Source organism: Lissotriton vulgaris, unplaced genomic scaffold (genome assembly GCF_964263255.1).
Source record: "Lissotriton vulgaris unplaced genomic scaffold, aLisVul1.2 SCAFFOLD_369, whole genome shotgun sequence".
In the NCBI taxonomy this organism is placed as follows: Eukaryota; Metazoa; Chordata; class Amphibia; order Caudata; family Salamandridae; genus Lissotriton; species Lissotriton vulgaris.
The window spans coordinates 944,194-972,118 of NW_028254839.1; the positions used below are offsets into that span (position 1 = coordinate 944,194).

Below are 27,925 nucleotides of genomic sequence, written 5' to 3' on the forward strand. Positions count from 1 at the left end.
ACGAGACCTCTATTTTCCCTTTTTGTTGGTGTTGGTGTTGGTGTTTATAGGTGTTTATTCCATTATGGTGAGACCAGTGTTTACAAGTGTTGCAGTGTTTGATTTGTAATGATAAGTACTTACATTTTTTTCATTAAATTGGTGGGAGGGGGTCATGTAGTTTGACCTTTGACCTCTATTTCCACTGATCCAAGTGTTTCATAATCATTAATCCATTACTGTTAGATCATTTGTTACAATTGAGGCATTATTGGAATTGTAAAGATGAGTACCTACATCCTCCTTAGTTACTGTGTTGGAGGACGTTATGCTTTTTGACCCTTGACCTCTAATTATACATGTTTAGGTGCATCGAGGTTGTTATTGCGCAACCCTTGGATCATTTGTTGCTAGTGTTGCATTATTGTAATTGTCTTGATAAATACTTTCATTTTCATTATTTTAATTGGTGTTGGGGATCATGTCTCTTGACCTTTGACCTCTAATAACACCTTTCAATGTCATTAATGCATTACGGCTGGATTCTTCCTGCCCCTATGACCCCTTACACCTCTACTTACGTCTGCTATCATTGGTCTCTTGACGGCATCCTCCGGTGCCACGCCTGCAGACTTTTTATCAAAAGAAGAAACTCCATTGAGAAGCATTGGGCGCCTGGCACTTAATTGGCACCCTGCACATGGCCACCCCTGTGCACCTAGTGGTGTATGTTTAGTTCTGTTTGAAGCTCCCCCCCCCTGTGCTTGTGCTAACCCCCAAAACTTGGGACCTGCAACCAATCTCCTTATCTGCAAGCAGTGTGGCTCTAGGCATTCCCAGTCTCCATTGGAAAGACCAGACTTGCTAGACCAGCATGGCCTGGCAGCATTTCTTGAGAGCCGGTGTGGGACGGTGGTCAACACAGGTTGCCAATGGAGACTCTTCGATGCTCTCCCATTGATGGAGGCTTGGGAGCCCCTGACTTCGAATGTTATTATTTGTCCGACAATCTACAGTGGGTAGCACAGTGGACAGCTGGTTCCTTCTGGGAGGAAACTTGCCTGGCGGGTAGATTTACTCCTAAAGAAGCATTACTAGAGAAGCTTCTGGCTTGAAAGGCTGACCTCCTACGGCAGGAGATTCTGTTGTCTGTGGTCCTGGAGTGTTGTGAGCGATTTCTACGACAAAAAGCTGAGAACGCACTATACGGCCCAGAATTAACACTGTTAGGATTGTTTGTTGTTATAAGTTTACCGTTTGTTTTGTTGAATAACCACTGCAATAGTTCCTATCTTAGACACATGTGGAGCACTGCAAAATGGCAAAACATATTATACAGTTTCCTGGTATCCTGGAAACTCCCTTAGAGGTATTTTACGCACAGGGAGAATAAATGACTAACATCTGGATGAATACGTCAGACAGGCAGAAATAGTATCCCATGGACACATGTTGAAACCCTATGCTATCACCAGCCGGGGTTGCATGTGTGGTCATATCTCATACTGGGGATAACTGTAAGGTGATTAATTAAATCCTTGTAAAGTGCTTTGAATATATGATTGCAATGTATATTGTAAAATGGCAATAAAGATATGTTAAAAAAATAACATTCTTGGCAGAGCCAGGGGAGACAAAACAAGAGCGAGGTTACCTTGAACCAACTGTCAAAAGCAGGGCTGTGGCTTTGCTGGCAGTAAACGCACCTCAGTGCGGGCATTAGCTCAAGGAAAGCTGCAAAGCATGTACCTACAAGCTGTCCCTAGGCTAAACCCTTGTAGGTGATGGTTGTTGAAGTTCTGGTCCACCTAGAAGGGGAAAAAGAGAGAGAGTGTGCCTACAACCTGTCCCTGTTCTAAACATTCATGGCATAGTGAGGAGATACAAAACGAGAGGCAGGTTACCTTGAACCAACTGTACAAAGGGGTGCTGTGGCTCTGCTGGCAGCAAACGCACCTCAGTGAGGGCATTAGCTCAAGGCAAGCTGCAAAGCATGTACCTACAAGCTGTCCCTAGGCTAAACCCTTGTAGGTGATGGTTGTTGAAGTTCTGGTCCACCTAGAAGGGGGAAAAGAGAGAGAGTGTGCCTACAACCTGTCCCTGTTCTAAACATTCATGGCAAAGTGAGGAGATACAAAACGAGAGGCAGGTTACTTTGAACCAACTGTACAAAGGGGTGCTGTGGCTTTGCTGGCAGCAAACGCACCTCAGTGAGGGCATTAGCTCAAGGCAAGCGGCAAAGCATGTACCTACAGCTGTCCCTAGGCTAAACATGTGTTGTGGATAGTTGTCGAAGTTCTGGTCCACCTAGAATGGGAAAAAGAGAGAGAGTGTGCCTACAACCTGTCCCTGTTCTAAACATTCATGGCAAAGTGAGGAGATACAAAACGAGAGGCAGGTTACCTTGAACCAACGGTACAAAGGGGTGCTGTGGCTCTGCTGCTGGCAGTAAACGCACCTCAGTGAGGGCATTAGCTCAAGGCAAGCGGCAAAGCATGTACCTACAGCTGTCCCTAGGCTAAACATGTGTTGTGGATAGTTGTCGAAGTTCTGGTCCACCTAGAATGGGAAAAAGAGAGAGAGTGTGCCTACAACCTGTCCCTGTTCTAAACATTCATGGCAAAGTGAGGAGATACAAAACAAGAGGCAGGTTACCTTGAACCAACTGTACAAAGGGGTGCTGTGGCTCTGCTGGCAGTAAACGCACCTCAGTGAGGGCATTAGCTCAAGGCAAGCTGCCATAAACTTACAAGCTGTCCCTAAGCTAAACGTGTAGTTGACTATTGTTGAAGTTCCTGGTCTACCTAGGAAGGAAAAAAGGAAATGTCTATAACCTGACCGTATGCTCCTCTTATTGTAAGAGTTAGAACTAGATCCGGATTCCTAGAGCGTATACCAAGATGCTTCCCGGGAGGTCCACAGATTTGGTATACCTTCTAGTCACCGACTTACCTGAATGATGTTTCTTTGGCAACATCCAACAGTCTTTCCAGCGTGACGTGATTGTTCATCTTCTTCACCTTCATCACAGTGTTCTCGTGAGTACGGTTTCCACCTTGTGAAGAAAAAACATAATTTAATGATTAAGTACTACAAGTCACACATCCCCAAATCACACCCATCCATTTATTTGCCCATTTACTATACAGAGTTGGATTGAAAGTAGCAATTTCAGAGGCAGAGCATTCTATCAGAAACTCTCATGCAGAACACAGTTAGTGAAACCATGTAGAGCTAAACCAAGGGCAATAAAATCACTTCCAAAAAGACATTGGTCACCCTAGCTCACCCCCAAATCAAACGCGACTGATTTTCCACTGGTTTATATCCACACACTTGTCAGACAAGACAGTATGCTTCTCTGTATCCTTTTCTGATAAGTTAGACTGCTATTTATTATGCAGGGTAGAGCAGTTCCATTCACTCTGCACTGTCCGCAAGGTCACGCAAGGCTAAGCTCATTGTTTATCCAAGCTGAGATCAAAAGATAGTCACAGAACAGGACGCTGCTTCTAGAATAACTACCGATCTGACCATCCCCCTGACAACATGATACCAAGAGGCCAATGCTTGCTGGAGGTTCATCAAACAAGACATGCAGCTAGAGGCCTGTGCATGATGTCAGATTTCCATGTCATGTCATGTTATCCCAGAAGGGTATTCTGGAGCTGAACCAGGAAATATTTAGGCCAGAGTAGGTGCTAGATCAAGAGCCAGGTCTTCACTTTCTAGTGGAATTCAAGCACGGAGGTGGTGACTCTGATGCACAGGGGGCGATCATCCCTGGCTTTAGGAGGGAGGAGAGCGCATGACTGCCAGATATGCTTCTGTATATGTAGGGGTGTGTGTGAGTCAAATACCAAGGTTCACAAACAGATAATAAGGAGTCGGGCCAAAAACTGAATTTCTAATGAGCGACTAAGAGTGGAAAACTGCAAAAGATAATAGTGAGTAAAAGACACAGAGAGAGCACCAAGGCTGTTTAGGCCACTATAGGTAGATGACAGTTGGAGAAATGAGCTGGTTAATTAGTGTGGTGCATGACTTACCTTGAGACTGTCTTTACCTGTGAATATGCCATCAGAACCCCAAACAACGCCATCCCCTTTCACAGGTGGCCCAAGAACAACACTCTACCAGCACTCTAAGAACTCTAAAATGCCTCTAGGCTCCCTCCACACAATTCTAACCTATACTTGTTAAAAGAAATGCTTTACAACTCCATCAGGGGCTGCAAGGACTATATAAATGCAAACCTTTTTCCCTCTTCTATCTCTCAGCTATTCTCCTCAATCAAAATAACTGACTAATATCCACCACTTAAATTACTTTCATATTGATTGATTGATTGATTGATGCTTTATTTCGATATGCACATATCATAAAAGCAGTACAAAAGATAAAAACAGCATGTCGAAAAAAGTAAGACTGTACATTTAGTATAATAATAAAACACGTTAGGTCAGCATAAATTAGATAAAAAGAGAATTAAATTGATATGGACAGTCTTCTAATTCTAATCAACCAAGCCCATTTTAAAAACTTAGCAACAGCACAAACAATGGGAGGGGCTGTGTTAGTTAAAAGAATCCGGAGTGCAACGGAGTGCTGACGAGTACCCAGTTCTCTGCAGATGGGACCAAGCCAACGTGATCTGGGGCGACCATTGTCCGGGCATTCAAAAAGAAAATGTGGCACCGTCTCTGGCTTATCACAACAAAGAGCACAGAAGCATGATATAGGCTGGGATTTATTCCACCTCGAGCAAAAGTCGGCCAAGGGTAGGGTTCCTAACCGAAATTTGATGTACAAGGACCTATCCATAGCCACTGATATAATGTCCATGTACGGCTCATACATGACAGCGTCTTTTAGCAGCAGAAAAGCTGCGGTGGTTTTGCAGTGCTGCTGGCTTCTCAAACGCTTCATACAAACCCACTCCCAGAAAAGTTTTTTTAAAGTCTCCTTCGGGGGAGCGGAGTGGCTATGCCAGCAAGAGTCCAGGCCTAGGTCCCCTAAAAGGTGTTTTATGTCCTTCAGCCATTTAATGCTACGCCAACCGTCAGAGTGCATCACCTCTGCCAGACCATTGGCATAGGATTTTAGCTCCGGGACCCTCCACAAACGTGCCCAAAGCAAAAGGGGTCGAAGCCGAGCCTGGTCCCTTATGGCTTTGCAGCCAGTGTCCATGAGCACTGGGATGGTCGGGCTACTCGATGGAATGGCAAGGAGATCCTTGATGAATTTATTTTCAGCCTTGCTCAGTGAGTCAACTTTGCCCGAGCCCCACAGTTCCGCTCCATAAAGTGACGCAGGGACCGCACGTGCTTTATATATCTCAAGTAGAGGGGCAACACAATGTTTTGAAGAGTTGTTGAACTCCTTAAGAAGGGCGCCCCCCACCCTTTTGTGGGCCAAAGTCATTTTGTCAATGTGGGCAGTCCAGCTCATCACGTCGTTCAGTCGGATTCCCAGATAATCAAATTCTGCCACTCTTTCTAGAGGTATGGAGTTCAGAATGGGAGGGCGGCCAAGTTTGCGAGGTGGATGCATAACTAGGTACTTAGTCTTATCTACGTTGATGACAAGGCCCTTAGAGGTACAGAAGTCCTGAAAGCGGTTCAGCAGTGTCTGGAGACCTTGGGGGGTTTTAGAGATGAGGAGGGTGTCGTCGGCGAACAACAAGGTTGGAATTTTTACTCCTCCCAGGGTGGGAGCGTCTGCTGGTTCGCCCAGTAGGTGATCTACCACCCCGTTAATGTAGAGGGAGAATAAGGTAGGGGCCAGAACGCAGCCCTGCCTTACTCCCCTCTCGACCCTGATCTTATCTGTCTTTTCCCCGTTCAATCCCCATCTAACCTGGGCATAGGTGTTGGTGTGCAGGTTGATAAGGAGGTTTAGTATGTACGGGGGCATCCCTAAACCGTAAAGAACCCTCCAGAGTTCCTCCCTAGGTACCAGGTCAAAGGCAGTCTTAAGGTCAATAAAGGCCAAATAAAGACTGCCTTTGCCCAGTACCACCACCTTCCAGTATAATAACAAGAGCCTGAAGACCTGTTCGATAGTTCCTGTACCTGAACGGAACCCAGCTTGCATATCGGACAGGATGTGATTATCGTCCACCCATTGGGAGATCCTCCCCAAGATGGCTTTCCCCGCCAATTTCTGGCTTGAATCTATTAGGCTTATAGGCCTATAGTTCCCGGGTAGATCCCGACTGCCCTTTTTGTAGATGGGGACCACCTCCGCACCTCTCCAGGAGTCAGGCACGTGGCCTCCCCCAATGATTGCGTTGAGGAGTGCAGAGATTAGTACCCCCCATTCTTCCGGATAAGCGCGGAGGATATCCCCTGGTAGGCCATCCGGACCAGCTGCTTTCAATGGAACCAGGGTTTTAATCTGCTTTGTTACATCCAAAACAGAAAAAAGTTCCAGGTCACGAACTAGGGTAAAGGGTGGGAGGTTAAAAGAATCGTTAAGTGGGCCTTCAACAGCAGAGTAAAGTTTTTGGAAGTGAGAGAACCAAGTCTGGGCATTGATGGTACAGGTCCTCCGGGTATCTTCAGGACGGTTCCTTTTGCCCACCATGTCCCAAAAACCTTTGGCATCTTTCCCACGACTGGCAGCCAGGAGGTCCTGCCAGAAATTATCCTCCCACTCCATCCTAGCATTTTTTTGGCAGAGTGCATAGTGTCTTCTTGCCTCCCTAGCCATGGATGGTAATTTGGACTTGACTGCCTCAATGAGGAGTGACTTCGCCTCCCTACACTTCTGATTGTACCAGCCCTGTCCCGATCGTGAGCCTGGTTTCCTTCTGCTCGAATTAGCTGGAACTACAAAGAGGTCACTAATAGCCTGAGTTATGACACAGTACCTGGGTGCCACCTCCATCAGCCCTTCCTCTTGGGGGTCGAGATTGACTAGGGCTGAGGCAAGGAGCTGCCTAATGGCAGAAGTTTTCTCCTCTGAAAGTGCCAACTTCGCCCACTTTAGCCGTCTTCCACAGTTTGTAACCACTGACAGGTCCGGGGCGGGGTTACTAGAAAATCTACTCGCGGTGATATTAAGACACCTGTAGGACAGGGTGAGGGACAGGAGATTGTGATCACTCTCAACCGATGGTACAATCACCATGTCCTCCACCATGCTCCACAGGTGTATGTCAAGGAGAAAATAATCAATCCGTGACATGTGCCCTGGCCTGTTGTAGGTGTGGGCCCCTGCTTTGTCGGACCTTGTCCTGCCATTGGCAGCCCTGAGACCAAACTCCATAGCTAGTGAGTTGATCTGGAGGGCCACTTCTGTCCACTTTTTAATAGGACTAAGCTCGAGGGGCGGAATCCCCCACCCACTATCATATTCCTCTTGGTCTGTTAGGATTTCAAGGTCCAGGGGCTCAAAAGTGCAGTTCAGGTCACCCGCCAACAAGGTACAGGACCTATGAGAAGATGAGCGGAGCTGGGCTTCCAGACAGGCTATTACTGGGGATTCTCTGCCCCCCTTTGTGCCTCGGGCGTAGATGTTGAAAATGTTTAAGATGACTCGGCCCTGGGAGTTTCTCAGCAATATATTAAGGAGATCCGGGCAATTGGTGTCCCGCTCCACCACCCTGCAATTGAGTTTTGAGGCCACCCAGATAAGTAGGCCACCCGAAGGGCGGCCCCTACCAGTTGCACTATGTACTGCCGGCAAAAAGTGGGTGGAATATCCCGCCTTGTGTAGGGGCACCCGACTCCAGGTTTCCTGGAACAGGCATATGGAGTATTGCTCCACAAGCTCGTTCCAGTCCGGCAGCGCTAGCTTCCTCTCGAGGCCCGCCACATTCCAGCTGAAAACCCTAATCGGGGGGTCCGTCACAGCCGTAATGCGACAGTCCTCGACAGGGAGCGGTAAGTCCAAAACACCCACACCAGGGAGGCTAGCCGGAAGGTTAAAAGATGCCCCGGTCTCCCCTTGCTCTTCTACAAACTCGGCCGTAGCCTGAATTTGCGATGAGGACGAGGAGCTATTGGTTTTAAGGTAAGGTATTGGCTCAACAGCAGGGCTCGAAGCCACAGGGACCTCCCCGGGAACATCACAGAGTCAGCAACCCCAGGATCCCCAGTTCGGTATCACTGGAGCTAGGAATAGCTGCTGTGGGAAAACTCCCGGGGGAGAGTGGCCGTGAACGGTATTCTCCGCAGGAAATTGGCCCCCAGGACTGCTAGTGTGGGTGGATTGTCCAAGGTGAGAGGAGGAAGTGGTCGTAATGGACCGGGGGTAAAAGAATGTTAAGTCGACTACGTCGATACCGTTCCAACCGTGGGTTGTCCTTGGGAGCATATCAGATGGGCAACCCTAACATCTTGGAAATTTATCACCACGCAATCCCCTTCAAGAGATTTTTTCCCGTTTCCAATCCATCCCACCCTGCGTACACCAAGAATTATACCATCCACTCCCGGAGGCAAGGGCCTGTTGGCTCTCAGCCAGTGGATGACCTTATTCTTAAGTGCCTGATGGTTTTCCTGCTGGGTACTCCTGATAGGGGGGACTTTGGTGAGGATAACAACATACGGGTGGCACTCAGGGGGGAGATTAACTGGGGGACACTTTCGTCTAATATTCGGAGGAAAACCTGAAGGAGGAGGGTTTGTTGGTGGGACAGGAATGGGTATAGCCTTAGGAGTTGATGCTATACCGCCAGTTGTAACAGGTGAAGCGGCCCCAGGTTGCGAAGTTGGGCCCGTCCCTCCCTTCTGATGTTGCCTTAGGCCTTGAATAGGCGCCGAGGTTGTTACTACTGGGGGGGGGATAGCATGCACTTGGGCAGCATGGGTGGAGACATTCGGCCTTGTCTGCCTAGGGCCATCCTCAGGGGCAACCGAGATAGTATTCCCAGAGACTGGTCGCTTGGGCGGCCGCGGCAACTGTTCTCCTGAAGGGGGTCTCACTGGAACCTCTATCCTAGTGTTCTTATCTATCCTGTCTGTCTTATCCTCACTGAGCTTTGGCTGAAGTTTGAACAGGGTTTTAAGGGAGAAAAAATTGTCCCTGGTTGCCTGTTCAAAGCAGTCGAGCCTATCCCCCAACCTCTTAACTTGGTCAGTAAGTGGTACCAAAAGGGACCTGACCAGCTTCTCGATCGACTCCAGAGAGGGACCCACATTGGCTAGGTCAGGCGCTGATGGGACCAGCAAGGAAGGTAATACTGTGTCAGCTATAATTGGAGCGGTAATGGGAATCCCTGAAGATACAGGTCCTACGACGCCCCGGGGGGAAAGACCCCTCTGGGGCGGGTACCTGGCGTGCTTAATAAGCGAGGATGGACAGCCCTTTCGAATGTTAATTGCCCTTTTCCCCTTCCTTTTGTTAAGCCCCTGAGTAGATCGAATCTTAGGCGGAGGTTGTGGGTCAAGAGCAGGAGCATCAGGGCAATGTTGGGACTGGTTGCCAGGTGGACATGCTATGGAAGACTCGGTGCAGGGCTCTATAAGCACAGCACAAGGGCTGGTGGAGTGATTACCAGTCTGCGAGCTTTCTGCCCCATCTATACCACCCTCTAATGGTGCAATGTAAGAATCCCCAGGTAGGTCCCCAGGCAAGAGTGCATGGGGAATGGAGTTTTGTGAGGACAACACTATTGCTGGAGATGTGGTTTTGGAGGGAGGAAAGTCAAAAGAAAGGCGCCGTTCTGATATGGCGAGTTCATTGTCGATGACAGCCGCCACCCTAGTGAGGAATTTGTCCATAGAGCCAAACATAGTGCCCCCAGGGGCACTTTCACCGCCACCCCTCAAGGCCTTACCGGAACGTGTTGACATGCTGGGTTCCGGCCCCACAGTGAGGTGCCACGAACTGGGACCTGTACGGTGGGTGTCAGGGGGGTGGCCCTGCCCTGCCTCCTCCTGCCCCGGACGGCCACAGACGGCCCGCCCTTTGCCCGGGCTTCGCTCGGCGTCCCGCTCGCGTCCCGCTGAGCGTCGAGCTGTTCTTAAAATAGGGGGCGTTGCAGGCGGGGGGCGTGTCTGATTGTGGGCGCGTCCGCCTGTGCAGCTGGGGAAGCAGGGACTCCTGGTCTTCCGAGTCCCTGCTTAGCGCCGACAAGATGGTCAGTCCAGGCGCCTCCCAGTGACAGCGCTTGGTTTTCGCCTCTCCCTCCTTCAAGCCGCGAAGCGGCACCCGCGGAGCGGATGCGGCGAGAGGCAGCGGCAACAGGGGGCAGCCCAGCAGAGTTGGACCCGAGAGCACAGGGTCGGATGACAGCCTCCACAACTTCCAGGTGAGTCCCGCTGGGAGCAGAGCAACCTGCGCCTTTTCTCTGGTCAGGCGGGGGCGTGTCTGATTGTGGGCGCGTCCGCCTGTGCAGCTGGGGAAGCAGGGACTCCTGGTCTTCCGAGTCCCTGCTTAGCGCCGACAAGATGGTCAGTCCAGGCGCCTCCCAGTGACAGCGCTTGGTTTTCGCCTCTCCCTCCTTCAAGCCGCAAAGCGGCACCCGCGGAGCGGGTGCGGCGAGAGGCAGCGGCAACAGGGGGCAGCCCAGCAGAGTTGGACCCGAGAGCACAGGGTCGGATGACAGCCTCCACAACTTCCAGGTGAGTCCCGCTGGGAGCAGAGCAACCCGCGCCTTTTCTCTGGTCAGGCGGGGGCGTGTCTGATTGTGGGCGCGTCCGCCTGTGCAGCTGGGGAAGCAGGGACTCCTGGTCTTCCGAGTCCCTGCTTAGCGCCGACAAGATGGTCAGTCCAGGCGCCTCCCAGTGACAGCGCTTGGTTTTCGCCTCTCCCTCCTTCAAGCCGCGAAGCGGCACCCGCGGAGCGGGTGCGGCGAGAGGCAGCGGCAACAGGGGGCAGCCCAGCAGAGTTGGACCCGAGAGCACAGGGTCGGATGACAGCCTCCACAACTTCCAGGTGTATTTTACTATACTAATTATCCACTAATCCTTTATAGTTTCTGGAGTAGCGTGCTACTCGCCAAAAGAGCACTGCAACACCCCATATGGGGTAACAAGTGTTATATTATTGTAAACCTTTTTCCCTCTTCTGTCCCTTCGCCAACCTTCTGAATCGAAATAACTGACTAACATGTCCACCACTCAAATCACTTTCACATTTCACTATACTAATTCACCACTAATCATTTTTGGGTTCTGGAGTAGCACGCTACTCACTGAAAAAGCGATTTGACGCCTGGTCAGGGATAGTAAGCGCTAAATAAGTGCATCATCACAGTAGAGGTTAATATTACAATCAAATTCAGTCGCCAGTATTAAACGTATTATCAGCTATTAAAAACTAACAGTGAAAATATATGTAAATACCTATTTCGCAATTAGCAGAAGAAAAATAAGTCATGTTGGTAATATAAGCATCGATGTAAAATTCATTCCTTGAAAGTCTCGGGAAGATTTGTCAAGCGGGGGCCAAGAAAAAAGTGAATGGACATTTGATATCATGTGAAGCAAAATACAGCTCGAAAAGGCGGAGATTGGCAGGAACAAACCTGGTATACAAATCTGGAGAGAACAGATCAAGCTGCAACTCAACGTTGGCTGTCAAACAAGAGGGTGAAGCAAAATGAGTTCTAGAATGGTGGAGGGCTGGTATCTCGTATCCCAGGTCTCGATATTCCAGCTGCCTGCGAGGGCTGCTTGGAAACGCCGGAGCTGGATTTCTCGGCAGGAGAAAGGCAGCGTCTCTCTCTCAGCGCATCAGGAAGGCGGGGCAGCGCCTGTGGGCTTCGCTCCCTGCTGGGCTCCTCGGCAAGTCTCGCTGCTCCAATCTCGTCACCACCGCGTGTGTTTGCTTAAGGCAATGTCGGTAATATTTATACCTGAAAGGTGCCGAGATTGACGTAAGGATGGACATATATACGTCAATAAGGATGTCATACGAACGGGTTCGTTCGCACATTCTTTACTGAAGTTCTCGGTGAAATCAAAACAATGGCTACGGGAAAATCCCAGATCGCGGTAGGTTTGATTTGTTTTGAGAACTCCGTATGCCTTATCAGGGGCTGGAGGACTAGTGCTTGCCTAATTAGATGGCATGCGTTATGACCTAATCAGATAACGCGCTTCTGTCCTGTGGTGTGGCTCAATCAGATAGCGGTTTTTGCACCGTTGGATGGCTGCTAGTTAATTATTAACCAAACCAGGGTCAGGAGTAGGGGGATCGATACAGTACCTATAGAAATACATCACACCCACTCCACGTAGACTATGGCCATATTTACAAATCTAGGCATAGTAAAAAAACTAGTAGTGTTCGTGTATACTGTACCACCCCAAAATACATTCATATGCATTCTGAAATTTGGAATTATGAAATATACGAAACACAATTACATGTACTATATGCACTCAAGCAGTATAATAATGCTAAACATATAACACATATTATAAATCAGCATGAATAAAAAATGCGTAATTTACACATGAAATGGCTCTTAATACAGAAGAAAAAATTCGAGACCATTCCATCACAAAATATAACATACTTATGAACATTGGAGTTCTGGACTTTTTGGTTCCGTCCAGAGGTGTCAGGGTACAACACCCAAAGACCCCGGAGTCCCACCTGCCTTGGTGCACAAATGAACAGAAACACGGGCTTCTCGATGGTGGCGTCAAAGACCAAAGGTTTATTACTGCAGGGACACAGAAGTCACAGAATCTACACACGGGCAGAGACTAGGAGCCTGTTCGATTTGTACAAAGTGGGTTGCTCCTTATATACTAAAAATTGTGCTCTAGGCAAATATTTCACATGTCGGTACATTCCCAAACCTTTTGTGTCTCTAAACAATAAATATTTGGCGTTACACAGGAACTGTCGATAATATCTGATACCAAACATCACGAAGAGGGGTTCCCACCAGTCCATCACAATCCCTTGTCAATATTGTATTCAAGAGCCGGACCGCCTCATCGTAAAGTTCGTTACCTCCCCCTAATAAAGGCCCAGAAGGAAAGGAGTAGAGCCAGGTGCAGGAGATAGAAAAGCGGGATAAGAGATGTTTGTGGGTTGTAAATGGGCAAGGCTACCGGCTTCGGCCGCCTAATCATGATCAGGTACAATGGACACGAAGACCAGTTTGGCAGGACTGGCCTCGGGCAGAGGAGGCAGCCTTTGTCGAGTCATGCAGCTACAGCGTGATCTGGTTTAAGGTGCACGTGTCACGTAAGAGGTGAATCTCCGGCTAAGGCTACGTGTCTTTAATCAAAGTGAAGTGAATGAAATGATCAGAGGCTATTGCATATGTGAGGGCAAGGAACCACAAAATGGCGGTCACGATCTAAGATGGATGCCGTGTGTATATCAGAAATGTGTCAGTGGAAGGAGTGCTCTTGCTCGTAGCGTAGCGAAAACACTAGGATATACTAAATGGATCATTTGCGGTTCACTGATACCATTTTTATGTATTTCCGACAAACTTAAAAACACGGGTTCAAGTCGTCACGGAACCGTCACGGAACCTCAGACCCTCCTTTTGCCCTTACATAGGCAATTACTCAATCTATGTCTGAATCTAGTTCTATGTTCATCAGGTCAGTGACATGCTGTTGTATCATCATCCTTTCTCGTGTCTTTTCTCCAAACGCAGGTGGTTTTCTAAAACAGGTTGTAGCACAAAGACTACACAGAGCAGGACCACACTGGATAATCAGACAACATGAGAATAGTAATATTAAGATGACACCAATGACCATTAGAACCTTCCATCCCCACGCTGAGATCAGAGTCCAAACCCACTCCATAAAGGACCAGTTTCCCTCATCTACATGTATGGAGTCCGAAATCTTGTGCAACTTAGAGATCGCCTCGTAAACTGTTGGAGCATTATTAGGAATAAAGACACAGCAGCTCGATTGGATCATTCTGCATACCCCACCTCGATCTGCAAGTATAACATCTAGAACCATACGGTTCTGCAATGTCATGAGCCTATCCGCCTGAAGCTCAGCTGTCAGATTGCTAAGGGCACCAGCAGTTTCGGTAATAGTAGATTCAACTACCCGTGTTAGCTGACGTATGTTTCTACTATTGGCCATAGGCCCCCAGAACGGAAGGAAGCCTTTGAAGAAGTCTCCAGCTTCCTGACCAGCGGTATCTTCCTTACTGAAAACACCTCTAGCTACTCTTATTCTGTGGTAATCCGGTGAAGCAGTGTATGTCGGAGGCAACAATCGAGCAATATAACATGAACCTGAAAAGTCAGCAGGCAACCATGTATAAGCTCTGTCTCGACAGATGAAGTAGGTACCCCTGGCAGTAAGGAAGGCAGGGGAAGAGTTAGCCGGAAACACATAAGTCTCTACGCACTCACTCCTCCCTAGCTGAGCTCTCGGATTTCTCCCATTACCTTGCAAACAGACCTGACCTCGGTGAGGTACGACCCAGATTGGAGTTGAGCTTTTACGCTTGCTTTCTCCTAAACTAAGGCGATACTCTGAAGTATTCCAACTTAAATATACTCGCAATTCGTCTCTAGGGTAAGATGGAGTATTATTGACGTCTTTAACCATGTCAATAATTCCCTGGACTAAGGCTTTGTTGGCAGAGTTATATTTAGTGGAGCGTGGTGGGCGTGGAGGATAGGTCTCAAGAGCATAAGCAAAGATGGTTTGAAGGGCCTGAAATGATCCATTGTAGCTGAAAGGCAAAACCAGATAGGGAATACCTTTATCCATAGTGTGGGGTATCAAGCCACACACCCAACAGTCTGTCGTGTTAACTACCAGTTGGTGTTGATGCAAGAGCTGTACAAAAGTATTATTAATGAATTCTGAGCGTCGAGCTTGCTCATGTTCCGGAAACGAGTGAAAAGAGTGTATAGAAGAAACAGTAGAAATAGCAGGATCAAGGGGAGGTACTGTAGATACTGGCACAAAAATCAAATTTATGCTAAAGACAATTCCACCCACCAGTGTTGCTAAAACAATCAAAAATGTAATGGCACATTGCATCAAGAAACATTTGCTGTGAAGAATTCTATTAAGTTTGTTTCTGCGAACGTAAATCACATTTTCTCGTTGCAGCGCAGGAAGTTCCATCTTCTACAATCCGCTCGCGACCACTGATGATGTGTACGTAGATGAAAATGCCTCTGTCAGCCCTGGGAGTTCCCAGTACTAACAGAAAGATCGACCTTGTGTCAGACCCCTGCAAATTCAAACTAGGCACACAGCCACGACCCTACGGCTACCCAGACGGCAAGGCAATTTATTAAAAACAATAAACAATAGCAAACTTCCTGGCTGAAAAGCAAAAAAGTCCAATGTATATAAATATCAAAATCACAATATGCAGTTGCCTGCTTTATTAGTTCGTTTTATGGCTTCTAAGGTTGTATTTCTGCTTCGCTGGTACTGTCTGATCGGAAAATAGTGTATCACTAGCAGCTGTTGCAGAGTTTAAGTTCGCAGATGGCAAAGTTTCTTTTGATGCTGGAGACAAACGTTCAATGTTCAAAGTAGTCTTTTCAAGAGGAGAGTCACGTTTCAAAGTGTCAGAAATCAAATCGGCATCGCTGAAAGGGACAAATTTTGGAGTTATTTCAGATTCGGAGGCACCAATTCCCTTCTTCACCCAGTCGTCGTAGGGCAGCGGCAGTGGAACACGCTTTACGTGAGAAGCGTGGATCCAGTTCTTCCGGCCAGCAACACGTACAGCTGTCCTCGTTGCCAGTAGGATTTGGAAGGGGCCGATGTAGCGAGGCTGAAGATTCTTTGTCCTCGCGAAGTTCCGGACCACAATGAAGTCACCCGGTTTCAGTTGATGCCCTGGACTCTCCGGAGGCTTTGGTAGTGCATCAAAAACCTGTTGATGAATAAGACTTAATTTAGCAGTCAAGTCGTAAAGGTAGTCTATCAACATAGGATATTCAATGGAGCAAAATTGTTTAGGCCTTGGCACACCCCAGACATTTGCCGGGCGGCCAAATACAATCTCATATGGAGAAAGCCCTATTCTAGAATGCACTGTTGCTCTCGTTGATAACAAGGCCAAAGGAAGTGCGTCTGGCCAGGCTAAACCTGTGGATGCTTGTATTTTGGCTATTTTAAGCTTGAGGGTGCCATTGTAACCCTCGACTAAACCAGCTGACTGGGGATGGTTCGCACTATGAAATTTTTGTTTCAATCCTAGACCAGCACACACACTCTGCATAACTTTCCCTATAAACTCACTTCCGTTATCTGACCATACAATCCGTGGCATTCCATACCTAGGAAAAAATTCTTTGAGAAGAATTTTGGCAGTTGATAAAGCAGTGTTGTCCTTTAGTGGGTATGCTTCTATCCACCTGGAAAAAGCACAAACTACCACCAGGACGTATTTTAAATTGTTGCAGCGTTCCATGTGAATGAAGTCTAACTGTATTACTTCAAAGGGACAGGAAGGAGGAGCAAAATGACCAGCTGGAGTTGGAGTTCCCTTGCCAGGATTATGCATCAAGCACACCATACAATTTTTCACCACTCTCTCTGCACACTTACTGATTCCCTCATTCTTCCAGACCGGAGCCAACATCTTACATATCCCTTTAGAACTTATATGCGCTACTCCATGCGCCATCGTCACTACTGCAAGCACATATGCATCAGGCAACATCCAACGCTGCTGTTCTGTCAAATCAATCCAACATCCATTCGAGTCCAATTTGCCCGTACTTTCTCTCCATACGCGTTTCTCTTTCTCAGTCGCTTCTTTCTGAATCTCTTTCACACTTTCCATAGTGTCCTCACACATTCCAGACTCAGCAATCCATCTTGCAGACGTAGCAACATACATTCTACTCATCATGTCTCTAGCTGTCTGTTTAGCGGTTTCATCAGCAAAGGCATTTCCCCGACCAACATCATCCGTGATTGCTTTATGAGCACTGCACTTCACAATCGCAACTTCAGTCGGCAAGGTTAGAGATTCCAACAAGTCGTTAACTAGCTGACCATGTTGGATCTTAGTCCCATGGGACGTAATGAAACCTCTTTCTCTCCACAACCGGCCAAAACTATGGGCCACGCCAAATGCGTACTGACTATCTGTAAACACATTCACTCTCTTTCCCTCAGCTAAAACACACGCTCTCGTAAGAGCTATTAACTCTGCAGCTTGGGCAGAATTCTGACTCACTCTTGCAGTCTCCACAATCGTCTTCAAAGTCGTTACCGCGTAGGCAGCAGTCACATCACCATTCTCCAATTTAAAACATGACCCGTCCACATACAGCGTACCATCTGGGTCGGACAGAGGAGTATCTCTCAAGTCGATACGACCTTTTGTCTCTTCCTCCGTTTTGAAATAACAGTCATGTGGCTCAGAATCACTCGACTCTTGATCAGTCGGCAACAATGTTGCTGGGTTCAATACATTGCATCTTTTGATCTGAATATGATTTGCTAATAACGTCAGCTCGTAACCAGATAATCTCGCACTAGTAAGGTGTTGTGTCTTCGTTCGGTTCATGAGTGTATCCACTGCATGAGGAACCATGACCACTAGCATATTGTTCATCACCAAACCAGCAGATTGTCGAATGGAAGCTGCAGCTGCCGCTGTAGCCCTCAAACAACTAGGCAATGCTCTAGCTACCGGATCTAATGTTGATGAGAAATACGCACAAGGGCGTTGTTTATCACCAAACTTCTGTGTCAGAACACTCAACGCGCAACCTTCTCTTTCGTGAACGTAGAGCGTGAATGGCTTACTGTAATCAGGTGTGCCCAATACAGGAGCTGAACACAATGCTTTTCGTAATTCAGTAAAACTCTCTTGACATTCATCAGACCATGGCACCGGACTCGGAACATTTTTCCCAGTCAAAGCTACCAATGGCTTTGCTAAAAGTGAAAAATTTGGGATCCATTGCCTACAGTAAGAGGTAATACCTAGAAAGGCACGTACTTCCCTCTGTGTGCGTGGAACACTCATCTGCGTAATTGCTTTTATTCTTTCTGGGGTCAACTTCCTTCCCTCCTTTGACAAGAGATGACCTAAGTAGGTTACTTCTTGGCAGCAATATTGCATTTTGGAAGGTGACACCTTATGATTCAAATTAGACAAATGATGCAATAGTGAAATTGTAGCTGTTTTGCAAGTTTCCTTGTCATCGGCAGCCACTAAAAGATCATCTACGTACTGTACTAGGGCAGAACCTGGAGGAAGGACAAAAGAATCTAACTGGCTTTTTAAAGCTTGACTGTAAATAGATGGACTTTCACAATAGCCTTGTGGAGCGCGTTTAAATCTGAAACTGCGACCTCCTAAACAGAAGCCGAAAATATCCCTACTTTCTTCAGCTATCGGAATGCTGAAAAATGCATTCTTGAGATCTATAACTGAGAACCACGTAGCTGTAGCAGGAATCAATGTTAATAAGGCAGTAATGTCTGGCACTACAGGAAACTGCGGAATTACAATCTTATTAACTTCTCTAAGGTCTATGACAAACCTATAGACTGGAGGCTTTGTAGGATCTGTTCGTTTCAAAATCGGCAATACAGGACTATTACAAACATTTCCTCGCGTTTCTTCAACCACACCTTTCTTAATCAAATCTTGCACAATCAATAAGAGTGCACGTTCACCTTCACTCGATATTTTATACTGGGGAATTCTTGGAAATTTCACATTCGCTTTCAAAGTTACTACATACGGTGGAATCTCTAGTAGACCTACATCATTGGGACCAGTCGCCCAAAGAGAATCAGGGAGTGAACGTAGCTCCGGCGGGAGTGCGTCCATTGACAAGTACATCGGAGAGGTGAGTCTTTTACCCAAAGTAAGCTGTACTCCTTCCGGAGAACAGTACAATGTCGCATATAGTCGTTTTAACAAATCTAAACCAAGCAAATTTTCATTACAACCTGTAGTCAAAATCAGGGGTGCTTTCAAGTGACACGGTCCAACAGAAATAGACAAAGGACCAGATATCGGGTTGTACACAGGGGCGCCTGAAAAACCTACGGAAACATTTGTTGAGCCAGACAAAGGTGCGCCAGGGAGTTTCGCATGCATGATAGAACTTTTCGCGGCACCAGTATCCAACAGAAACGGTTCGACTACACCTGATGTTGCTACTGCGACATAAGGCCCACTCTGATCCACTGGAACTGATACTACTCCCTCTCTCTGCCCATGGCTGTCCTAGTACCCATTTTGTTGAAATCCCTCTTCTACTTCACAATAATCCTCAACAAGATATTGCTGAGACCTATTTTGTTGAGCTGACTGTACATTTTGTTGATCAAAGTGATTAGAAGGACGATCATTCGTTTGTGGAGGCATAGCACCTCGTCCTCGTCCTCTAGAATTCTGCACAAAACCACCACGACCTCTCTGAGCTGCTGCCGCATTATTTTGCGCTAAGATCTGACAATCATTTTTATAGTGACCCTCTTTCTTACAGTACGCACACTGATTCCACTGGTATTGAGGCCTGGTCGAATTATAATCTGTCTTTTGATACGAATTCTGTTGCATATTAGTCTGATTCGTGCGAGGCGGATACGCCTGCTGCAAAAGAACTTTAGTCTTTAAATCTTTCGTTTTCTTCTCTGATTTCTCCTTTTCCTCTTTATCTCTATTTTCGTAGTACTGTGCAGTCGCAAGTATTTGCGCTGTCGTAGATACAGCCCACGCACTTTCTGAGTCTTTCAATTTATTGCATAATTCGGGTAACAAATTATGCACAAATTTATCGACAAACAATCTCTGTCCTCCTTCAGTGCTCATATCCTGACCACTATGGTCTACAAAAGTCTCTTCGAACCTCGTGAAGAAGTCGGAGACACTTTCGTCTTTCTTCTGCTTGCATGCGGATAATTTATCCCAATTAACACGCAATGCTGGCATCAGAGTCTTCATTAAATCTATTATTCTACCAGGAAGATTAGCAATTAGGGGTTCGGGTTTCGCACCACCTGTTTGTTGAGCATCTGCTGCAGTGATAGCTGCCCAATCACCACCTAAAGCAGCCTGATGATCCTCTCTACGAATTTTAGCCCACACTGGTTGTGGAACTACATTACCAAACAACATATCAATGTCGGCTAAGTTCATTATACAAGCCTCAACTGTCTGTGTCAATTCCTTGTAATATCCGGCTGGATTCTTACGTGGATCTGGCAAGGCCTGTTTCACTGCTAACACTTCTGCTCGCTTCCATGGAATGTGTATCCACACTCGTTGGAACTGTGCTGGAGCAGCTACAACACCATTCGGTGCGTCAGCTTGCACAGCTTCGCGCCAAATTGGAGGAACCTCCCTCATAGGATATTGGCGACTTAGCTTCATTTTACCTTTCTCTAAATCTCTCGGTGAACGAAGAGATGGATCATTCCTAAAACTCAAAATGAGTTCCATCGCTTCCTTTATATTATCGCCCACTATCATTCCAGCAGCAAACTCTTTCTGCACTTTAATTAAATCTTCCAAATCTGATTCGACATCGTCTTCTTCTATTTCCTCACGTAACAACGAGCACATCTCATCAAAGACGTATCGTTGCGTTGGTTCTCCCCATTGCATAAATGTCTCTAACACATCTTTCGTACTATATCTTCTAACTTTTGTAATCCATCTGAGAGCCGTGGAGTCTAAAACTCCCCGTTCTTCAGTACTTGGAAGCTGACTCCGTCTCTGAACAGAGTCAGGAGTAGGAGTCTTAATCAAGGTTTTATATATAGGAGACAGCATATTAGTAACCGAATCAGTAATTCTTCGACGAACAGAAAGTGGAGTTAGTACACTCGCAGACATAGAGAACGCAGTAGAGGTAGGAATAGATGACGAAACAGTAGGAGTATCGAGGAAAATAGTTTGAGGACCAATAGGTACAGTGGTAGGTATAGGAGCGGGCAGTGCGGGAAGAGGAGGAGCTGTAGGAACATTTACATTCACCACAGGAGGTATAGGAACTTGATTCTGAGGAACAGGAACACCAGGTTGTCCAGCAACCGGCAATTGAACATTCGGGATCAGTGGAGCCGTAGCACCTTGTGCATACGGTGGAGGCGACCGTAACAGATAAGATAGCAGAGGATCGTTTTCGGAATCCTCCAGTATCTTAGCCATTTTCGATGGCAAGGCAGGATAGCACTTGTCAATCGCTAAGTTACGCTCTCTAATGGCTACATCTATGGCTTTCTCACACTCGTCAGCCTGCAACTGCTTAGTCGCTTGTTCTAGAGTTAACTCTTCTTGTTCTTTTTGCTCTTTCTTCAACCTTTTCATTTCTCTCTGTTTGGATTCTTTCCGCCAATAACGAAAAGAGTCAAACATTGCCGGCCGGGCTTTCTTCCTAAACAATTTCTCTTCTAAATTGTCGAGAATCTCTTGTTCAAAACTACCATGCAGTGGCCAACTAAGGACACCATCCTTCTTACAATAACGGACCCATATCTCATTATAAGTTATAGGACCCACACCATACTTGCAATATAAATCATAAAGGGGAGTCCCAATCGGAGGAACCAGACAAGAGTCCTCTAATTGTGAGTCACTGTTGCAACTAAAACAAGACAACATTTTCCGACTTACCATTTTCAGTCCGGAACACAAAACAAACAAAACACGGAACAAATATGTGCACTCGAACCAAGAACTTAGGCCTACCAAAACGAACTGATGTATCGATACCCAAAACTAAACCAAATAGATTATCGTAACTAGAACAACCAGTGATAATCTGACAAAACCAAACCAAACCAAGAACCGATCAAGGATTTTTAACAATCCTCACAAAAGTAACCAGCTAGCTATCACTAAATACTTAACTGAGTCACTGAAGACGTCACCAAGGAGAAACCCGTCACGTTTCGCCGTACTAAGGACTGCACCACTTCGGGTCCAAGACAGGGCGACGGTCAAGGCAACGGCCCACTGCAGCCGTCCTGAACGGGAACCCTCGTGGAAGAGAACTTCAGGGCCACTTTTGCGATATGCCGGGATCGATGAAGTGGGGCGCCTCCCTCAGGAATCTTCACACGAAGCTTCTCGAACTCTTCAGGCTTTTGGACCGGTACCGAATGACGTCGCCCCACGTTGGGCGCCAATTGGAGTTCTGGACTTTTTGGTTCCGTCCAGAGGTGTCAGGGTACAACACCCAAAGACCCCGGAGTCCCACCTGCCTTGGTGCACAAATGAACAGAAACACGGGCTTCTCGATGGTGGCGTCAAAGACCAAAGGTTTATTACTGCAGGGACACAGAAGTCACAGAATCTACACACGGGCAGAGACTAGGAGCCTGTTCGATTTGTACAAAGTGGGTTGCTCCTTATATACTAAAAATTGTGCTCTAGGCAAATATTTCACATGTCGGTACATTCCCAAACCTTTTGTGTCTCTAAACAATAAATATTTGGCGTTACACAGGAACTGTCGATAATATCTGATACCAAACATCACGAAGAGGGGTTCCCACCAGTCCATCACAATCCCTTGTCAATATTGTATTCAAGAGCCGGACCGCCTCATCGTAAAGTTCGTTACCTCCCCCTAATAAAGGCCCAGAAGGAAAGGAGTAGAGCCAGGTGCAGGAGATAGAAAAGCGGGATAAGAGATGTTTGTGGGTTGTAAATGGGCAAGGCTACCGGCTTCGGCCGCCTAATCATGATCAGGTACAATGGACACGAAGACCAGTTTGGCAGGACTGGCCTCGGGCAGAGGAGGCAGCCTTTGTCGAGTCATGCAGCTACAGCGTGATCTGGTTTAAGGTGCACGTGTCACGTAAGAGGTGAATCTCCGGCTAAGGCTACGTGTCTTTAATCAAAGTGAAGTGAATGAAATGATCAGAGGCTATTGCATATGTGAGGGCAAGGAACCACAAAATGGCGGTCACGATCTAAGATGGATGCCGTGTGTATATCAGAAATGTGTCAGTGGAAGGAGTGCTCTTGCTCGTAGCGTAGCGAAAACACTAGGATATACTAAATGGATCATTTGCGGTTCACTGATACCATTTTTATGTATTTCCGACAAACTTAAAAACACGGGTTCAAGTCGTCACGGAACCGTCACGGAACCTCAACATGCTACAGGGTAGCTAATGTCTCTAGAGTACCTAAGAATAGAAAGTTAGTTCTCTAAGAATAGTTCTACCTTAAGCAGAAGATGAGTGTTCCAAAAAAATTTGTAAATATTATTGGATTTGAAAAGGGTTCCCGCTGTCTCAAAACAATGGTGAGAAAAATTTCCATATCGCTTTATTTTCAAAGTTGGAGGACAAATTCAGGGTGTGGGGAACGCCGTGTGCTAGTTTGCTCAAAGTCATTCTTTCTGTTCTGGTGAAAACATCATATCATTTACACTTTCGAAAAAACTGTCAACTGCTTCTTGCGAAAGTTCCATTAACTCGGAAAAAGTTGTTACCATGCTGTGGTATATAAATAAATAATACCAGATCTAGGTTTTACTGGACATAGCAATGACAGATAGCTCAATAAATAAGAGTCAAGATTCGAGGTAGTAGGAGTTTTGCAGGTTTAATACAGCATAAAGGACAGGAACAGGACAACCTGCACGGGAACAGAATGGCAGCTGCCGGGGGCAGGAAGGGAAGAGAGCTCTAACTTTTAATAACAATGTACAACATATATATACTAAAACAATAGCATTACAGTGAATACAGTAGGCGTAGCAGTGGGTGGAGCAGAAGGCGTGACGCGTAGCAGTCGCGAAAGATAAGAGTGAAAGTGGGTGTAACAGGGCGTATACATAGACATGTGATGCAAACGTAACAGAATATGTCATGAATGGGGCGGAAACATGGAGGGGGCTACCTAAGGAGCCGGGACCTCTGACCTAATGGTGCGCGCAAACTGGCAATGACGTGTTACTAGGAGGAGCTGGGGGCTATGAACTCTGTGCTAGGAGCAGAGACTGAAGTCTGGAGAGTCAGGGCAACATGTACCTAAACCCTATCTAGTATCTAATGTTTAGAGAACATGTTGATATAAACTAGAAGTCAGGAGGGGAAAGGCTAACAGACTCTAAGACTGGAGCATGCATTATTCTACATGTAGTGCGTGATGAAGAATATTAAATGACCATTAAATACAGTATTTCTCTTACATAGAGACGTAAAGGCTAGACAATGACGGAAACTATTGATGCGATTCAGTAGCTTAGGAATGCAGAGAAGGAGGGCTGGACTGATAACTAGAATCATAACATACTCTTGGCAGACTCGTAGGCAGAGCCAGGCTGAGCCGGGCACTATGAGGCAGGAAGTAAGTGAAGGGTCGAGGATACAGGTGGGGGCCGTATCGCTCCTCAGCGAGGGTTCAGGAGACAGGAGCTGAATCCGGTGTCCGGGCCCTTTTGAGGCCTAGAAACGGGGACTTTACAATGAAATAACGTGCACACTGAGAAACGTGGCAACGTAGCTGTACATAGGCCTAATACTCGTAGCTTTCACGAAGACTGGAAACTGGCATACCAGAGATGGACACAACTGTAATTGCGTCTTTAATCAAACATGGGGAGTACATATGCATATTAATCATGCACACATAACATAAGATGGAGGACACGTAGGGACACAGAACATGGCAAAATTTACTTTTCCACATTCCCTCCTTGTCACTACGTTTCCATCAGGAAACATCAATATTCATGATACCATCTATCATTTCATACAGTATCATTTGCTCGTCTCGAGTTTTCCTGGAACGGGATCTAGGACGGGACTTGGGACTAGGAATACAGGATGTAGCACAAATGCCGCAAATCGCAGGGCCACATTGTAAACAGAGGCAGCAACTGAATATGATCGCTACTGCAATACCTAGAAATGACAATACTTTCCATCCCCAGGCAGAAATTATACTCCAGAGCCAACCGGACCATGTCCAGGTGCCTGGATTCTGGTGTAACATATGGGCAATTTTATGAAGTCTGGTTATAGCTGAATAAACAGACGGCGCGTTATTAGGAATGAAAATGCAGCAACTAGATCCGATGACTCTACATGCCCCGCCCCTATCGGCCAGTATGACGTCAAGGACGAGACGATTTTGCAAAACTACAAATCTCATAGCAGATTGCTCTTCGGTTAAGTTACCTAGAGCAGAAGTAGTCTCATTCACTACTGCTTCAAGGGTTCTGGTTAACCTACGGATTAGCTTACTATTCTGGACAGGACCTATAAAGAAAAAGAATCCTTTATTAAAGTCTTGATACTGTTCTAGAGTGGTTTCAGTTTGATCGACAATCGGGGACTCTATCTCCCTTCTATGTCTAATGTGTACTAGACGTGTGTTTCTATGATAATCGGATGGGGCTAGGAAAACTGGTGGCAGTAGGAAGGCAATGTAACAGGTACCATCCCAATCGAGGGGCAGGCGAACATATGCGGTCTGACCACAAATAAAATAAGAATGACGTGAGGCTTTGAAAATAGATTTCCCACTGTCACTATACTTGATAATAGTAGTACAATCACTATGTCCTACATGTACGGAACCATTATTTCGGACACATAATTTGCCTTTGACTGGTAATACTGAAATTGCAGGTAAGTCTGGAGTAGTATCAGACTGAACATTCAGGACCATAAAATTCGAAGAATAATTACCTAAATTATACACTTCATTTTCTAGATCTAACCCGGTTCTATGGGGAAGACCTTGCTTGTCTGGAAAACATGTACTGTTAAGAAAAGACATATCTGTTGAGGATGACGTTAACGTGGACCATGCTCCACACGAACCATTATGTGAAAATGGATAAGGAAAGAGTGGCAGAACTCCCTTCGGTGTCTGGAAAGGGGGGAGTCGACCACACACCCAACAATTAGTGGCATTGCTGGTCTGGTGTGAATAATGTAACATGCGAATAAAGGAATTATTACGCATAGCAAGGCGGTAAGAGAGTTCATGAGGTGGTAGATCACTAAACGTGTGCTCTACTGTAACATTAGCAGACTTATTTACATGAGAAACTGGAAAACACAAATAAAATGCATAACTGGTGCAGGTAATCATGAGGCTGAGATATAGCAGAAAACATAAAATAATAGTGCAATTTTTAGAATTCTCACTAAATCTCTCTCTGTGGGGGTCTATTATATACATGTCAGAAACCGGTCTAACCGTTTCACCTAGGGGAGGACTTAGACAATCAAACTGGCTGACTTATTTTACTAGACCTTAATTTCGATTTATACTCCTGCTGCAGAGTTTTCTCTAACAGGGAGGGTTCAGTATCATTGTCTTTTGCGGGACAGTCCTTGAGAACAGTACTTTGGCAGTCCTTAAAATCCTGGGAAATGTTCTTAGTAACAGGTTTCAGTCCATAAAACTTTTTGACGTGCGACAGGTGCACCCACCCCTTGCGGCCTTCCAACTTCACGGCCGTACGGGTGGTAAGGAGGACCTGTCGGGGTTCCTTCCAGCGAGGCTCCAGCGGACTTGAACGATCAAAGTTCCTCACAAGAACCATGCATCCGGGAACGATTTCATGCGGTGCCACCTCGGTATTGTCTGGAAATGCGGCGGCAACCTGTGAACGACAAGAGTGTAGGGCAGACATCAAGGAAGCTAGGTAATCTGTCAGCATCTTACTTGAAACATCGGTAATACTTCGGGGTCTAGGTGTACCCCACATATTAGGGGGGCGGCCGAATACGACCTCGTACGGGGACAGACCTGATCTGGAATGTGCGACCATGCGCATATAAAACAAAGCAACTGGCAGAGCTACTAGCCAGTCCACACCTTTCTCTTTACATACTTTGGCAATTCGGATTTTCAGGGTCTGATTATGTCTCTCTACGAGACCGGCTGCTTCAGGATGGCGTACACAATGAAACTTCCACTGGTACCCTAATAAAAGGGAAACATGTTTCATAAGCTCAGATGAGAATGGCTGGCCGTTGTCAGAATACACGACCCTAGGGAGTCCATAACGGGGGAAGAATTCACGAACCAACTGCTTGGCAGTGGTCGCAGCTGTGTAATCTGGGACTGGATATGCCTCTGTCCATCTGGACAAAGCGCATACGACTACAAGGACATACTTGAAACCTCGACATCGCTCCATCTGAATATAATCCATCTGGAGGACTTCAAAAGGGTGGTCAGGAGGCTGGAATCCCCCTTGTTCCACCGGGACACTTTTACCTGGATTAAACTGACAACATATCATACAGGTACGGACTTTCTGCTTGGCTGCAGCTCGTAAATGCTTGTTGAACCAAATGTTCTGGATACTGTCTAACATAGCTTTTTCTCCTAAATGTGCTGGACTATGTGCGGTATTGATAATGACTTGAACCATCGAGTCGGGGAGAAACCATGTGGCTTTTCCCTTCGTCACCCATCCCTGATCTGTCTGGACCCCTCCTTGTTCGGACCATTTCTTAATTTCATCGGGAGTAGCATGCAACTGGATATCTATGACATCTTGAGTGGGGTCCTTAACTGTCATACATGTAGTCTGATCTGGAGTGGATGTCAGTGTCTTGCTAACTGGAATGTCGGGAGTCTGAGCTGTAAGCTTGGCTGTTCGATCTGCTAGATCGTTACCTTGAGAAATAATGTCAGTAACTTTCGTATGTGCCTTGCACTTCATGATAGCGATAGAAGTCGGTAAATGTATGGCATCTAACAGAGCTTGAATAAGGAGACCATGCTGAATCTTGGTTCCATGAGAAGTCATGAAACCTCTCTCCTGCCAGAGCACTCCAAAGTCGTGTACGACTCCAAATGCGTAACGTGAATCTGTATATATGTTAACTTTCTGGTTCTTGGCGTGTATGCAGGCTTGTGTCAGAGCAACTAGCTCTGCTGCTTGAGCGGACAGAGTGTCAATACGATGTGTCTCTATAACTTCAGTGTCAGTAGTCACTGCATACGCGGCTACTAGATCTCCTGTACTTGTTCTCATGCATGAACCATCCACATAAAGTGTCAGGTCGGGATCTGGTAATGGGATATCTGTCAGATCTTGCCTTGGCTTTGTCAT

General features: G+C 46.5%; 1 protein-coding gene across 1 annotated transcript; it reads right to left on the bottom strand.

Moving 5' to 3' along the window:
• Window positions 1-1,741: 1,741 nt before the first annotated feature.
• On the bottom strand, window positions 1,742-27,925 carry LOC147659398 (uncharacterized). Its single transcript, XM_086951766.1, has 5 exons — window positions 26,986-27,925; window positions 26,693-26,784; window positions 26,203-26,461; window positions 2,932-3,034; window positions 1,742-1,787 (listed from the first exon to the last, which is right to left on the bottom strand). Exons 1-5 carry the CDS (start codon window positions 27,923-27,925, stop codon window positions 1,742-1,744), a joined length of 1,440 nt encoding a protein of 479 aa, XP_086807892.1.

Bases quoted from the DNA above. Each gene is read 5' to 3' on its own strand.
- LOC147659398 (XM_086951766.1), bottom strand. From the start codon at position 27,925: ATGACAAAGCCAAGGCAAGATCTGACAGATATCCCATTACCAGATCCC. The intron at 3,035-26,202 runs GTACTGTTCTCA...TTTCTTCACAAG, and splicing joins GGATTTTAAGGACTGCCAAA to GTGGAAACCGTACTCACGAG. The intron at 1,788-2,931 runs GTAAGTCGGTGA...TTCCCCTTCTAG, and splicing joins GCCAAAGAAACATCATTCAG to GTGGACCAGAACTTCAACAA.